This window comes from Cydia strobilella, chromosome 7, assembly GCF_947568885.1.
Source record: "Cydia strobilella chromosome 7, ilCydStro3.1, whole genome shotgun sequence".
Lineage (NCBI taxonomy): Eukaryota > Metazoa > Arthropoda > Insecta > Lepidoptera > Tortricidae > Cydia > Cydia strobilella.
In genome coordinates, this window is record NC_086047.1 from 4252381 (window position 1) to 4270206 (window position 17826).

At 36.3% G+C, this 17826-nt stretch overlaps 1 protein-coding gene across 9 annotated transcripts in view; it reads left to right on the forward strand.

The window, feature by feature from the left end:
* LOC134742952 (polypyrimidine tract-binding protein 2) overlaps positions 1–17826 on the forward strand; it is a 610485-nt gene that overhangs the window by 548827 nt on the left and 43832 nt on the right. For all 9 annotated transcript variants that reach the window (XM_063676174.1, XM_063676180.1, XM_063676181.1 and 6 more), the window contains 2 exons: positions 9145–9291; positions 15300–15446. In XM_063676174.1, the coding sequence (XP_063532244.1) occupies positions 9145–9291; positions 15300–15446 (294 nt within the window). The remainder of the gene's footprint in view (positions 1–9144; positions 9292–15299; positions 15447–17826) is intronic.

Below are 17826 nucleotides of genomic sequence, written 5' to 3' on the forward strand. Positions count from 1 at the left end.
TGTACAGATATTAAATTATAATAGATCAAGACTAATGTGTAAAGCTAGAATCCGCTTTGATGTGAAACTTCTGGCGGATCTACAGCATAAGTATTATTTACTCGTATTAGATCGCTAACCCGTTTAAAATACAAAGAGTAAATAGGTTTCGTAAATAGATTGACTACGTATTGTGTTGGTAATTTCAGGTTCTTTTGCTTTGTTAATTATGTCTCGAAAACAAAATTAAGCTGTCACGTTTGTGTTACTTATACATGTATATATATATATATATATATATATATATTTACATTTGACGCTAATCAAAGTAATTAAAGTTGCATATATTTGTCATAATCTATTTGATTATATAACTAGTTTTGTATGTTTATAGTTGCAGAATTACATTAATCGTACCTATATTTACTTAGTACATGTTATTAAAGTATTTATTTAATAATTAAATCATACAAAAAGGTAATCCGCCACATGCTTCGTCAAAACACAAACGTAATCCGCACAAGCCTCGTCCTGAGTCCTGACCTTATTCTGCATTAACACTAATACAAAACATAATTTCTGCAACAAGCTTCGTCAAAAACAACCATAAACTAATGCCCATCCCCACCCTGCACCAAGACCGTTACACATGTTATTTAATATTACATTGGTTAATAAACTTGATCCCATTTAAAATTAATGAAAAAGGTGGGCAAGAGACAGAGGCCACGTTAGTTTCGCCAGCCGTTTAGTCGAGTGCGGGCTGAAAAACCTCGGCGCAGTAATCTTAATTACACTGTGATCTTATTACAGCGAGCCTTAATTCATAATTAAATAGGGACGTGTCCCTGCGTTGCTTATTTATTTGCTATTCCATGGTTTTACGATTGCTCCGTCTTTTTTCCACTGTGCAAATTTGGGCAGTGCCTTTTTTAAGGACACCCTTTCTTCTGTCTCTCTGAATATTCATTTGGTACTCATAGGCGGAATGGCGACGAGTTTTTAAAATGTTGTGTTTTTATCTTTTTTTTTCTCTTTGTATTGTTTGAGCGCGGAGATATTTTGAGGAAATAAAATGCGGCCTATTTTAAAGGTGACCATTAGTAGTAATAGTAATGTATTTGTATCTTTATATTTTGTAGACCGCAATTATGCGTCGTATAGGTTAGGTTTACATTGTTCAGTTTATTTACTAAAAGCAACATTGTAGTTGCTTAATTATATTAACTACAACGTTGGTTAATCATAGTATAGCGACAATCAAGTTTTAGTTTAAGTCTCACAACTTAAAAGTTAAAACGTTCTTTAAAGAATTGTTGATTCCAATATTTAGAACTTAATCGGTCTAATCACATCTCCCTTTTCCTCATTTTGTAACAAGAAAAGTAGTATAGTGTTACTTCTTGTTTAGCAGGTAAAGCAATGCCGTTTCATCCATCTGAACTGAAGCTAAAACTTGTTATATTATTATCATAATATTCATTACTCCTTACTCCAGAAATGTGTGCGACAACGCACTGTCGTTTTGCATAGATTTATTTTCCAAATTTATTGGTCAACAAGGACATCAGGTAAAACACGTATGCTCCAATTACATAAGTACCGAACGAAAGCAAACGTCCGTCGAAAACACACTAATCTACCTCGCCCTTTGACCGGGTCATTAATGTCCAAATAAAGTAATTAATTACGTTCGGCGTTTTTTTTTTTCCTTATTTCCCTCACGTTAACAGCAAAAACGTGGCAACCTGGTCAGGAAGATCAATCAAATCAGCGGCGCCGGAGGCCGGCTCGGCGTTGCCCCGGAGTCTTCTCAGGAGCCCTCTTGAAACAAAGTATTTCATATTTTACAACCTTATTTCACTTGTCACGGCGGTGTAGCTTAAAACTTGAGAAGTTCAACTGTTGTTATCTGTATAAATACTAAGAAATAAGTTCTTTATTTTCTGTACAAAACTAAACACTGATAGGCGAAGCACTTCCTTAGCTTTTTAGTTATATGTCTTGGTTCTAAAACCTTATATTATAGGTTAAGTAAAACAATTTATAAAATATGAAATATCCATACTAATCCATACTATCCATAAAATTCAATATACGCGATATAATCCGTTTTCATAGTTTTATTTCATGAGTAACTATCGCGGTAACCGAAGACAATATTACATACTATCCATACTTAATATTATAAATGCGAAAGTGTGTCTGTCTGCCGCTGAACGCTGTGACCGCTGTCTGTCCGTCTGTTACCTCTTCACGCTTAAACCGCTGAACTGATTAAGTTGAAATATGGTATACAGATACTTAGTTTGAGACCCTGGGAAGGACAGGATTCTTTTCATCCCAGAACTCACTCCTTAAGGAGGATGAAAAAGGGGATAGAAATTTGTATGGGGAATCAATAACCGCTGAACCGATTTAGATGAAATTTGGTATGGAGATATTTTGAGTTGTGAGGAAGGATAATAGTACAGTTTGTATCCCCGAAATCATCTCTCAAGGGTGTAAAAACGAAGAAGAAGAAGTTGAAGAAGGTAGAGACGTTGAAGAAATCGGAGATGTTGAAGAAATTGGAGAAATTGAAGTGGAACTGAAGTTAAGAAACAAAAAGAAAATAATTTCTTAAAAAAGGGAACTGACCTTTTGCTGCAAATAAAGAAAATGTTTATGTATTTTTGACCAATTTGCCATTCCTTTTGAGGGTAAAAAGAGGGTGGAATAAAAAGTAGACTTGAATAAAAATGAAGGTAGGTACCTACCCAAATTATTAATTCCACGCAGACGAAGTCGCGGGAAAAAGCTAGTTATAGAATAATGTAAACAACATATTATTCATTTAGAACGCTCAATACAAAGGTAAATGTATATACCTGCATTATAATGTAACCACACACTTAAAACTCAATTTTAATTACAAAATGTTATCTATCATAAGCAAACAAGAAAACTAAAATATTCACAGCTATCTAATCTATCTATCTAATCAATCATGATGTTATAGAGGTATTCATTGTAAGGGCACTCTACATTTTACTACTATGTTTAGGGCCACTAAAACCATTTGGCTATCTCATTTTATGGATTTCCACCGCGGGCGCGCAAAATGACCCATTCAAAAACTTATGAATCTATTCCGCACAATGTTTACGTGAAGCTGCTCTTATTATCAACGATATAGTTTAGTTTGTTATTTTTATTAGTTTAACTTGTTTGGATAGCTTTTTTTAATTGGACAGTAGAATTATTTTCCTTTTTATTTATAGGTAGACCTTATACTTGGGTTTTTTGTTAGTTTGAACTCAAGGTATAAATGATTTAATATTTTGTTTATGTTTAAAAATATTTAATTTGATGAAGACATAGTCATTTTATTTCGACGTAAACAATAGGACATGAAGGAGACAGTAAAAGTTATTAAAAATATAATATATGTAAGAAGTATAATTTTCAGTACAGGATTCCTGCTCCGTCTTCGCATTCGAACGTTTTGATATGTTGTCTCGTGCCTCTGACTTTTATGGAGACAGCTCTTATTATAGAAATTTGGACTTTAACATTCAGCCAGAAAATTATTTGTGAATATGCCTTTCCCCATTTATCATTTAATTTTGATGCTGTTTTCTTTAAGAAATTGTTGTATCGAGTCCCTAGGGCTCCATCGCATGAAATGTTAGTTTAAACACTTTTATAAAATCTTTTTTTTACAATAACGTTAACCCTTGCGTATCACATTTGTTTTGTTGTATAGAATTTATAGTATTGTATAAATTTATTTTTATGACTGTGTCTTTATGTGGTTTTGTTTTTCATTATTACTTCAACAAAGAAATAAACAATCTCGTGGAAAAGAGACACTTGTCCAATAAAATGTTTAACATAGACGCAAAGCCTAAATAGTGTCTTAAAAGGTCAAAAATAGAAATAAAGCAAGTAATAAAATACCTACTCCGGTTTATTAAAAATACATAATAGTAACAGGACTATGCCACGATGAATATTTTTAAAGCTAAGTTGAGTACCTAGCGATTCGGTGACTCAAGTAGTGGCACTATTAAAAGTTTGCCCGTGGCAAAGTTGTCCCGTCGTCCATTCCTATGCATGAATCACCTCGCTGGGGCACTCTCGCTTATTTAAATATACATTACAACTATGAAATGAGTTAATTAACGTGTCGCTTGTTAACACGGATCTGCTGAATTGAAACGTAAAATTTTTACTTGTTTTATTTAAAATAAAAGTTATCAAGTTTTCTATTTTTGCGCTATGTTAAACTACTATAAATTAATTTATACTCTCTGCAGTGTTATTCTGTACCTTCAGATCTACTATGAACAAATGATAGCGTTAGAATTATATCGCCAATTTCTTGCGCCAGTTTGAATCCGTATGGATCAACCGCGGCGATGCCGGCAAGACACGCCATTCTACATCTAAGGCATCTACCTACTGTACATGACCAGGTCACTAGTTAATAAAAATGTGTATTAAATGTAACATAAAACTTCTTGTAATGCACACACACACCTCACCATTTGAAACAACTTCTTTTTTGGACTCAGTAAAAACCACTACAATTTAAATATTTTCGAGATCAATTCGTTATCCTGAATACTTAAAACGGTAGAAGAGCAACAGAAAACTTCGAGCCAATTCGATAGAGTATCGATGGTGCTCGGCGATTTGATAACAATATTCCGTGGCTGCCAATTAAAAGTTACAGTTGGTGGCTAAAATTTAACAGCCGATGGAATTTCGCAGGACTGACAGTGACAAGCTTTTGTAAATATAGTTATTAGTAAGTTAGTACGAGTGCCGTTAGATTTATAGTAGTGGCCTATACAATATCCGCCTGGAATAACCACATAACGTGTTAAATAAGGGAAAGCTCAATGTATTCTTGACAATTCTCCTTTTTATTCTCACTACGTCATACATTAAACAAAGATACAACGATGAAAAGCGTTTAAATGCCTAGTTATTCAAAACTACTGGGTATTAACGGGGTTTTGTTTCTTTCTTAAATCATCTCTATAGAAATATTCCATTTTTACCGCGTTAACCATGATTTACCTATAACTATTAACAACTACAATATAACTTTTAACAACTCCAGGATAAGTTGTTGTACTTTTTAAGTTGGATTAGATGCTAAAGACAGTTTTTGTATACTACAACTAGCCACTTCAAACACGGACAAACTTACATACTCGTAAGTTTTAAATATCGGGCCGAAGCATAAAAAGTCCGGTAATAAGATTCGATGATTACAATTTGCATTCATCGGCCAAAAGATAACATCATTATAAGATCTTTTGGGCGGACAAAAATTTGCCGACTTGTAATCGTGTAAACCCACCCGTCTCCTACGCCACAAGCCGATTACCGCACCGACGTACGCTACGCTACCGTGTATTTTGTCAAAAACCCGCGTTTCCTTAACATGCTTATGTAAATTATTAATAATAGTATACGCAGTATGATTTATAAGACGTATTTATGTAGATCTTTATATGTAAGTACATTTACAAGGCCTAGTTTTGTGTAAAACAAACACTAAAGACAGCTATCACTACAAATGCCTTATGCATAGGTACGTAGGTAAAATTGTACCAATATTAAATCACTTATGCCATCTGATTGACCACGAATACTGGACAGCGTAAACCAATTTGTAATGATTGGGTTACTTGAAAACATCAGAGAGATGACCGTTATTTTAATATTTTATATTTACGGGAACTCATGCAAATTGTTGCGTTGTATCGTTTACTGTTAGTTAGAAAACTAGAGAGGCATATACGTTGCGACAATGTCAGACAGCCAACTGTCACTGACTATATAGTTGAGTACAAAACAAGTCCTGTACGGAACTCATAGGCGTTAACTCTGAGTTAAGAGTTAACGCGTATGTTCGTAACGATAACGAATACTGGGATCATTAACACGTCGGCGGCGAGACGAGATCACTAATGACAGCGGAGGCGGCCAACTGAGAAATAGTGTTTCAATAAACACGGCCCGCCCGGTCACGGGGAAAATCGACCGATTCCGAGATCTCCAGGAAAACGTCACACGAGCTCTTTTTTTCTATCCCATCGACCCATACAAGATTTAATATTTATGGATGAAATGTGAGACGGGGCGAATGATTTAAAGTGCCTGATGTGGAAATTGTTCCGCAGATTTTCTGACCCAGCGAAGTAATGTCTTTTTTACGTTTTACGTACCACTTGTTTTCTTTCGCTCTTATGTCTAGTGAAATACCAAATCGTATCCTCTAGGTAGGCGAGCGTTCCCCGATTTACTTTCTTCCCTTTTGCAAGCCTGTGCGCGAAATATTTTTTATTTGTTTACTTACGGCGATTTGGTTCGTTTGATGTCGATTGTCACAGGATTTGGAAAGTACAAACAAAAATATTATGCCTGTGTCAACCTTTTTGCTAAATTTTATCATAGATATTGTATTCGGAAATTTGTATTATAAAACATAATGATGTTCATTTCCTTCTTTCAGAAGGGCGGCGGAACAGGTTTTAGGTTACTTTTCGCTCATGTCATCTCAGATATGGGTGGATATGGTATCAATGCATTCAGTTTGATGTCCTGAACACAAATATATGAGATATTAAATCACAATTGTAATCGGGTCTATTTATTTTGTTAGGTACCTTTATTTTACGACGTTTGACAGGTTTCACTGGTCGTGGTATCAGCTAACTGACGTCCCAGCAACATAAATTCGCGATAGACCCGATTGAAATGTGATTTAATGAGTGCAAAGCGCGAAGGTTTTTAATGTTATAATATATGAGATAACAAGCGCGAAAGTGGTGGGGGTAGTTGTTGTGACATCATAAAGTCGGCAATACAAAGTTTTTTACTTTTTTTCTTTTAAACATATGTGGGGTACCAAATGAAAGGGCTTTGTGAGTAGATCAAATATATAACACACTGTACCATTTTCACTACTTGGTCTTACAAATTATTAGAAAACGGTCAAAAATTTCACAATCTAGAGTTGACTTTGAACTGCTCTAAATTGAAAATGACTGAATGGATTATTCCAAATTGTATACCAAATAACTATGAACATCCTCTTTATAATGTCTAAAAATAATTAACCAGATATATCAAAAAATAAGAAAAGTACATCAAGTTGAAAACAGTATAATTTGCAACTGATATAAAAACAAACAAAAAACTCGCATTCGGGTAAAAATACTATTTTATACAATTTTTTTACTGGAAACGTATTTTTATTGTACCTACTTAACAAAAACTCAAAACGAACTATGAAAAGCTTGAACTTTACTCAGTGCTTAGCCGAGCCGGCTCACTTCGGCTGAACTTAACAATGTCGAACTAATAGGCATTAGACTCATTTGTTACACCTCCACGCTTCGTCGCTTGCCAAAGACGAGCCAAAAAAAGCCGAATAGATAGTTCACAACTTCGACGCCGAACTTCGGCTGAGGAAGTTTCTTTGGGACGTGTTTATTTATTTTAGATTAAATATTTTACATAGCTTGTTTTATATTGATTAGGCGAAAAGATGGAGAATTAGTTGTTTATACATAAAACTTTAAGAAAAATAGAAATAGCAATATGTAGGAAAATTTATGAAGTCCCTGTAATAAACTTGAAAATTATATGTATGTATCATTATCCTCTCCTCACTCACTCGCTTTAGTCACTCGTTCCGCTTACTTTAGGTGAATGTATTTATAGTAATACAAGTGACGTGTTATGCTTATAATTTATGCTACAGCCTGTTTTTGCCGTAAAGTGATATATTAAACCAATTTATAAGTTCATCACTAACATCGAGTAGACGATACGAATCGTGTAGTTAACAAGTGCACAGTGCCTTAAAGCAGGCACTTTGACTACCATAAGCTAACTTATAATACCTCGTTTTATATATTGTAACTTCCATTTTTTAGGACATGTGTTTTAACTCCATTGTTCTAATTCCATTATTAAAGGTAATAGAGTAAAAGATTGATTTTCTTACATCGCAAAAAACTCTGCTTAATTTCAGCTAAATCGCCCTAACGGTAATACAACTTGAAATTCAAACCTCAATTGTCAATGTCTCAGTGATAACGCAGTCTTTTTTATTTTTACGTAAAGTGAAGTGTCGCGATATATTGTTCTAATTCCACCGTTAAATGTTATAGAGTTAATGATGATTTTCTTACGTCGCAAAAAAACTCTTGCGTAATTTTAGCTAAACCACCATAATAACAATAATAACCGTAACACAATTTCGACTTTAAGCCTCAATTGTCAATGCCTCAGTAATAACGCAGTCTTTTTTACGTAAAGTGAAGTGTCGCGATATATTCGGGCGCGGGCCCGTAATCAAAAGCCTCTCCGGTCTCCGGGGAACAATGGCGCCCACATCGGGGTCGCCCCGATAAGCCTCGACAATTATACTACATCGACTTTTCAATTATCCAACCGGCTCTTCCCGCGAACAATGCTAGCTTTATTTATGTACTTACATTAAAACGGTCATTTCTGCGCCATTTAGACGCGCTCGCTTCGACGTTCCCCATTAGCGGGGATCTTCGTGTGTTCTTTTGAATGTACTGCGTTAAAATGAAGATTGGGATGTTTTCACTCTCAATTTAGAAAAAGGTAGCTCACGACCTATTAAAATGGGATACTTGCTAAACATAATAAGCTTACCCATATCGCTAAAATCAACGCTGTAATAATGCAATCTTATAAGTAATGAATGATTTATCGTGTTGTTAATGTTCATAAGAATATTGGTGCTAAAGCTTGTTATCATTAAGTATAGTACTAATAATTATATTGTGCTGATTGAGCACGTTATTTTTTTTCGGTTTACAAGATAAGGTTTTGATGACGTTACATAGGGCACCAAAGTTTAAACTATCATCATCAATCGTATGTCTACGTGGCAGCGTGATAATGACAGTGACCATTTCTTTCAATCGCGTAGTTTAAAAAATGATTTTATCAGATAAAACATACACACTTTGACACGGACGGATAATAATAGACAGAAACCTTATCTTGTCGTTATCGCGCGTTAACCGCAATCAGATTGGGCAGGCCGCCAAGAATATAGGTGAAAGTGTAACAGATAAAAACCGAAATCAGTGAATGAACAAACTTTCTTTTTGTCCGCAGGTGAAACTGGAACAGAATGTGGGCAAGCCTTCGCGCGTCATCCACATACGAAACATACCCAACGAGACGACAGAGGCCGAGATCATACAGCTCGGCCTGCCCTTCGGCCGAGTCACCAACGTGCTCGTGCTCAAAGGAAAGAATCAGGTCAGTTTCAAAATTTCCGCTACCTAAAGGTTGTCTGGAAGAGATCGCTTTTTAGAGATAAGACCGCCTGTTGTTTACCTCTACTTGTGTTGCTGTTTTCTGTCGGTATTATTTTCTTTTATTGAGGTGTGCAAGTATTTGTATTTGTATTATAACAAAAAAGCTTGAGAATAAAAACTGCGGAGATTGCGACACTAGAAGATGAAGCAGGAAATTTAAGATAGCAAAATGGTTTTACTTTCCTCTGATCAGTCTGATCTTTGTATTTATAGTGAATATTAAGTTGCAAGTAAGAATGCAAGTCGTAGTACTTATATGGCGCTGACACAAAGCTTTGGCTTTGCACGATTATTAAGTCTGTTTTGTCTGTGAAACTTGGCTTCCTCGGGCTCCACGGATACTTACCTGTCACATCAGTCCAGATTTCTCGCAAATATATTATTATTTCGTACAAAAATCTCAACAAACTCATTGCATGAGTCAAGGGAGTCCACCATCTCGGGTTTCGAAGCCGCTCGCCTTACCGCTAAGCTACCATTGCGCGAAAGCCTTTAAACGGCAACGTTGCCGTAAAAAACGCTGATATCCCCAACACTCGACAGCATTTTTGCGCTCACAAAACTTAAGCAAATTCCAAACACGGGAATATTCCACCACTTGAAGCCCTCAAACTATTGAGAAGTTTTTGCGATGAATGGCGGACGCAAGTCAGCGGCCGCGGACAAAAGAACGTACCAACGCCAACCCTAATTTGAACCGTATGTTAAAAACAAAAGGACTCGCGCTCCACTAATTACATCTTCCATCTCTTATAAAAATTAAAACTGGTCCCTTGACTACATGAGGGTTCGCTTGTTGGTCTAGACTAGAGTACACGGAGTATTTTAAGTTTATTTAGTGTCAGGTTCATTATATATTATGGCAAAGCTTTTAAAGATTTTTCACGACTAAAGCAATACTCAAGTGACCGTTATAAAATGGTCATACTCAAATTTAGGCTCTAATAGTACCTAAGCCAAATAATCCTTTTAGTTCTGGCACAGGCCAAAACCAGCGTGTGATATCCGCTCCGCTCCTATGTTAAAATTAAAGGGTGTATTTTTATGAATGCGTTTAAATAAGTCGATTTTCTGAAGATATAAATCAAATAGGTAGTCACTGAATATTTAGTCCAAAATTTTTAAATTCAAGTCCAATAATATTTCTATGCTCGCTAACCTACTTAACGTCGGCCGCCTATAGTCGTACCTACAAAAACCTAAGTAGGTAGCACAATAGTCGCCGGCCTATTTGCGGAGAGCCAGCCACTTGTTGTGCATCCGCTCGCCCCACATATCGGGCTCGAGAGCCTGTTACGTCCACAAGCTAATTTATGTGTTTTTTTATATGAGAATAATAGGAAAATTTTCTTTGTAAATTAGTGCTGCAACCATGTAAATTTGGATATAAAGAATAAATGATGGAATCGAGGAGGGGTTTTTAAGTTTTAAAAGTACCTATATATTGCCCTAGCACGTTGCAATAAAGTATAACTATATGCTATAATTTTCGTAGCAGTGGCTACAACTTATAATTACTGCTACGAAATACGACGCGTAGTAGTTTGCTACGTGTAGGTAGTGCGTAGCACGGCGCTTCTTATGCAGACTGGCGCGGCGTTGTAGCGGCATCGGCATTGGAACTTCGTGTAGTCAAAATTTGATATAAATACTCGCAGTTTATCTTACTATCTCCAATATAAAGGTAAGTACGAGTGAAGCAGACATGAAAGGACAATAACTATTAAATTAAATAAATTAAAAACCCCTATGCATTATGCCAAAAAAAAACCAATTGTATGCCAAAAAGCCTTACATCATATTGGAAAAGAGCTGACACTCTCCAAACTGCTGGATCGATTTTTATTAAACATAGCTAAGCCACAGCAAGGACACTAGCTTTTATGTAAAAAAAACCGCATCGAAATTGGTCCATCCGTTGGAGAGCTACGATGTCATAGACAATACAACACACAGACAGACATTGGCGTCAAATATATAACACCCCTTTTTTTGCCCGGGGGTTCAAAATAAGAGCAGGATCAATGTTAGTATTAAAAATAAGAACAGGATCAATGTTTGTATTAAAAATAAGAACAGGATCAATGTTTGTATTAAAAATAAGAACACGATCAATTTTTGTATTAAAAATCGCCTTTTTCTCCTCCACTTCGAACGGCCTTAGGTCTTTTATATCCTCTTTTGTACACTTGTCATTGCAATTTTGCATCTGTATAATGTATCACTATTCTGCTATGTCTTCTTAGTATCCATTTATATCTAAAACTAACACAACAATTGCCTGGTCAAGATTAATCACGCACAGAACAGCAGATATTATCGTCGCCCCAGTAATTAGACATTGTCGTACAATGACGACACGTCATCAGCCTCCGTTAATTTAGTATTCCTTGTACAATACGGACAAGAACACAATTAGTCTTGAGGGCCTTGCCGGCGAAATATAGTACGGATACGTGCCCGGCTGCTCGTTTTGTATGAAAAATTAATGCTGGTAAATAACTGAATGTAGTTTGGCTTAGTGTGCTTTTGTAATTGTATTGCAAGGAGACAAAACCCAAACTAAGATTTAATATGCGATTATACATATAAAAAAGCTTTTGAAATGGGCCGAGATATGTAAATTGGGTGTGACTATAGGTTTATATGTTTTTTTTTTCATTCACGTTTGTAATAACTACTTACTGCAATTAGGATGCAACATTATCTAACTCTAGTGTGAACCAATACCAACACAATGTGTTCATACCCTCATTGAGCGTTTTTATAGAGAGAGAGAGAGAGAGAGAAATATGGCCAATTTCACGTCTACGTCGCAAAACTATTCTCAGAAGAACTAAATATCGCTCTTGTACTCAAGTACACAAAAACGGAATGTTTTTTTTTTTTTCAGAAATACACTGAATAAATTTTGAGTTGACCCCGGACGAGATTGCATCTGAAATCATATTTGGCGGAAATTAAGGGAAGGGGACATCTGAAATAAATTTCAATTTGGGTCGAGAGGGACTCAATGAATATCCTTTATCGAAGTTTTAACTTTAAATTGAATGATGGTGACATTTCATTACAATATCAGATGTACAAGGTCGATGCTCGTTACCTAGGTTTTGGGAACGTTTTGTCATCGAAGGCGTGAAAGCGTGGTACATAATGTTCGTAAGAAAAAACTTGCTACTTTTTAAACGTGTTGAGGTCACGGGCAAATTGATCGGATCCACGGAAACTTTATTGAATGTATTTATGATACATAGACGAGCTCTTTTTTTGGAAATTTTTGAAAAATTTTGAATTGCTTCTCTATCTCTGTGTTGATATAGATGCGAGTTAAAAACATTGGCCAGTATTTTGTTGTCCCACAACCGGGTAAAAATAGGGACACAGTTATTTAAACTGGTCCTTGTAACGGGATGCGTCCGATAAGTATTGTGAGTAACAGCCTTCTGATCTCTAGCTACGAGTGTCCAAGCCTGTTAAAGACGACATCCGACTGGTTTTACGGCATGTTTTACGTCGCGACAGCCGCAAGACGACGTGAAATTTACGATTTCCCGGTGACAAATTAAAAACGAGTTAGTTTACAGCCGTGAGATAAATAATAAAAAGGAAAGATATTACAGGAAAAGGACGCGACAATGTTATCCCCGCTAATAAATAGCTTGTATGACATCCGCCTCGTATCCGCGTGAGGGAAAACAATCTTCCTTGTTTGAAAAGAAACGGGCGAATACATTTTTACTAACAGTGGCAGACTAACTTTATGCAGGTATTTTTGTTACACACAAAATCAGTTCAATAACCTAATATAAGTTAGTATCAATTGTATATGTTAGAAAAAGGAAAATAATACGAATGAATAACATACAGATTGTGTGACACAGACAAAATAGCACGATGAAAAGAAGTATATGCCGTTTAAATACTGATTCAGGCATTACCAATACTTGCGGAAGAGGAAATGTTTAAGGTGTGGGTGGAACGACAGCAAATTGTGGACTATACTGTGACTTGAAGCCATGCCAAAGGCCCATCGCAAATATCGTCACGTTTTAACTCGTTCGTCCAAAAACCAGTATGAGTCAACGATTATCAACTTAATCCAGCACCAAACCGTCTGTCACCGTGTTCGCTAAATTTTAATGTATGCAAAGTTTCATAAGTTCTCTGCTTCTTAACGTTAATCAGTCTGTTAATTGTGGTTGATGCAACTGGCCCTTAGATACCCATGCATTTTTAACCCTTAACTTAAGATTACTTACATACCTAGAGCCTTTGACATAGCTTGATTGCATTTTAATCCATTAGCCCACCTGTAGTTTCGGTTGACGAATCGGAATCCACCTGAGGTGCGGTCAACGAACCTAATACCTGTAAAGCCCTCACAAGGCCTGCTCCGTGTTCTATTGTCACTTGAAACGAATCAATTTCGAGCGCACTCCGTACCGAACTTTAATACTTTGATGGTTTCAGAGGTTTGTTTGAAAAGAGTATCGTAGTTGACGTTAATCGAAGCTCTGAGGGTCCGATGACAAAGGCGCTATCAGTGGAGAGGTGGGCAAACAGCGCAAGTGGGCGCGGACAATCGCCTCCACTCTGTGTGATTAAACCCGAAGAGCCGTTGACATTATTTTACGAGATGATAGACCCGCGCGTGACAAAGTGATAATGGGAATTGATTGATACACAAACATTTATGGAGGGTTTGCGTCATTTTTACATGAAAGTGGGTTGACTCATGCACTAGTTGATTAATGAGTTTTATGCGTAATTAAAACGGTATAAAAATATGAAGCTAAACTTTATTTATAATTTTGATTTTTTTATTTTTATTTTACTTCATCTGCTGTTACTTCAAAGCCCAGGAGTCCGATTCTGAGGTATATTTTCTGAAATTTTCTCATCAATATGTACATCTTTGAAAATATCTATGCAAACTAGGGCCAACGAAATCACCCCACGGTCGTATGTACCTATGTTCAGTTTTTTATACAGAAAACCACCAAGGCTCGAAATACAGACTTCTTCATAGCGCTCTCTGAACACGAATGTGAACTGATAAAAAACCGCCGTTCCGCTTCTTTTTCGAACTGTCAAAACACTCGTTTTTTTCATACATTTTTAGTGCTTTATTTCGTACACGTGAAATTATTTAAACTACAGTCAACATCACTATTTCTCGCGCTTACTTTGCGTGTTTGTTTTTTAATTAGCATCACACAAATATTCTATTTAGTCTGCGGTCTGCTGCGGCCGGTAGCGGTGTATTTTGCACATTGGTCAGCCATATTCAAATGCCAAAAGCAGGATTCTGCGGTCGTGAATGGGGCAGGTGAAATAGAGCACGGACAGTACTGTAAATTAATACAACGGTTTCTGTACCCAGTATATAAGCGGAATAGTTGAGTTTACTATTACTGATGTTTGCTAAATTGTGCACAACTCTACTTAATGATGCGCGGTGGAGCAATGGAACGAAAGATGTTCTGTGTTGAGGTTTAAGATTTTAAGCTTCCTGAAACATTTTCATATAGTATTATCTGGTCTGGGGAATCTTATGATGTTTCTTAAACTATCGTGAGACATATTTCAAAATATTTAGATCAGTACGGTTTCACTCACTATTATTTTTAGTCGCTTTTGGCGACATGTTTCGGATCCTTAGGCAGGTTATAGTTTTTCAAACGTTTACCTAACACACAAAACATCAATGTTGTGTTGTGATGTTTTCAAGCGTTTTGGTAACCATTTAACTTAGTAGCCAAGATAACAAACGTTTATTGTCCATCGCGAACTGAAAAGAAATATTGAAATGACAGATGAGAACGAAATCAACGATTGTCATCTTGGTTATGTACGCCTCATATATATAGGTACTTTATGTAATCCTATCTTTACATTCTTCATATATTTTGGTATTTTAAATATCTTCATGTATATATATTGTTTCAGGCCTTCCTCGAGATGGCGGAGGAGATATCCGCAGTGGCGATGGTGGCGTACTTCGGCGGGTGCGTGGCGCAGCTGCGCGGGCGCGCCGTCTACGTGCAGTTCTCCAACCACAAGGAGCTCAAGACCGACCAGACGCACAGTAACGCCGTAAGTTACATGTCTACTTATTCTTTATGCTATAGGGTCTCGGTGGTTTACAAACATATACTAATAATTTTGCATCCAACCTGGGACAAGGCTTTTCGCACTTTTCACATTTTTTTTTATGGTACGCGTTACGCCAATAAAATCTAATTTTATTTATTTATAAAGTCGGAAGCCCCTTTGGGAACTCTAGCTATATAGAAGGAGGAGGTATCTGAGATGGTACTTCTATTTTACAGTTGGTCCTATCCTTAAAAGTTTACCGACCCTTAGATTTAGTAGCAAAGATTTAATATCCAAAGCCAAAGCAACGCTTAAATAATTGAGCTATGCCGTTGCCCGTGGTACATTTTTTCCGCTTACTAGCTAAGGTATGATTGTTCCATGTATGGTAGATATTACAGCAGTATTACACGAGCAATACACCAATTGCAACTACAAATGCGGTATTAGTACGAATACATTTTGCCTATAACGCATAAAATTATCTATAACCTATTATATTTTTGATATCCTACCTAATTATTTCACATCATTATTTCTAGTAAACAATCAATATAAATAATCGATACAATAGCAAACGTAAATTTAACTCCACGTTCGAAAATCAGCACTCTATCTAATTAGCAAAGATTATCATTTAATTTGGAAATTGCGTACTCGCATACGTACCTAATGTAAAACGTTGAATCCGGCTCAAAACGTACATCGTTACTAATGACGTAACGATAGTTCAATTAGCCCCATTACAACTACAAGCGGATTATCGTACGCCACGCGATCGAGCATTAAGGCCGACGCGACGGTACCAATTGGGAAATTTAACCCCCAGGCTATGGCCTGCAGCCGACCTGTTAATTTAATCTTTGTCAGGGGCATCAAGGACCCACAATTTAGATAACAGTATTCAATAAGCTTGTACAGTTCGCCGCAGTTGTGCCTGTATCTAGGGACATATGGAAACGTGGCACATACGCGACAGCGATCATACAAAACCACTGATGTCATTTTTTCCGTCGTGTAAGTTGTTCGTCAATGTATGGGGCGGCATCGTTTAATGCGTCGCAACTTTCCGGGATAACATCAATGAACACTGAACTGTACTAAAAGTAATCTTCAGCTTCCACTTATAAACTGGAGGTATATACCTGTTTTTTTTAATAAAGGTCAGAGATGCTACGCCAACAAAGCATACCTATAAGTTTTAATCAATTATTTATTGGCCAAATTACAAACAACTACATGAGCGAAATAGAAAATAAAGTATCAAAATTAAGAACAAAAATCGTGTCTGGATAAGAACCGTTTTCATTCTAAATGTCCTCCTAGTAGTAGCACTTTTTATATATTAAATTTGACGCCGTAATAACGAGAAGTAGAGTCCGTCATGTTACAATTTCACAAATCCTACACAACGGACAAATAAATACAGCCATAGAGAGTGTCATAGTTTCAACGCGAGACTTGTATCCCTATAAAATTAAGTCCGAATTGTTACCTTAGATTACTGTGGCCAAGTGTACGGGCTTCTAATTTCGAGCGACGCTGTTCGGATTTGATTGAGTTACCAAACTATGACTGTTGTCTGTCTATCCGCCCCTGATAATACAAACGTGAGCGCCTTGAGTTCGTCCTACACATATATCAGATTTGGGAGCTCAAAATTATCCCTTAGAATTTAGTTTTTTCATCTTCATTTCTTCAAATATTTACACATTTTAAAATTGTTGGTTTCTATTCTAGTAGTAACTTTCTAAACTATTTACAAATGAAATTATTACTTAATAACCTTCAGAGTTGTGGCGTTTCTCATAAACGCGCTGCAGACTAGCTGTTAATCGTTTGTCGTAATCTGTCATTGTGACTTTTGTACGATAGTGGTGACACATAAATTAATTAATTGAGACGCATGATTATGGGTTAAAAAGGCAAACTATGGAAATTGTGGCTTAAGCTATTGTTATGATTAAATACAATTTATAGAACGAATGTAGCACAGACATTGAAAAACTACCTTATTTCAAAAAACCTACTAAATAATAAAGATAGTTTATTATTTAAGTAGGAATATTACTGCGCTTATAAACGTCAAATAAAGCAACGCCAGTTCTCACCCTACACCTCCGCCTCGAGAAGATTTAAATCCCCCCTCAATTGGAGGAGGGTATCCCAATATGGGACCGGCAACAAACTCGGCGGGACACATCTAAGGCCCTATGGTTGACGGGTAGAGAATGCCATTTGGTATTAAGTCCGCCATTTGTACATTGTTGTAAGTATATATTTCGTGCAATAAAGTTGAAACAAATAAATAAATAAATATCTCATTATAATAGACACAAATCACCGAAATATATAATATTATGTTATTAAAAAAACCGGC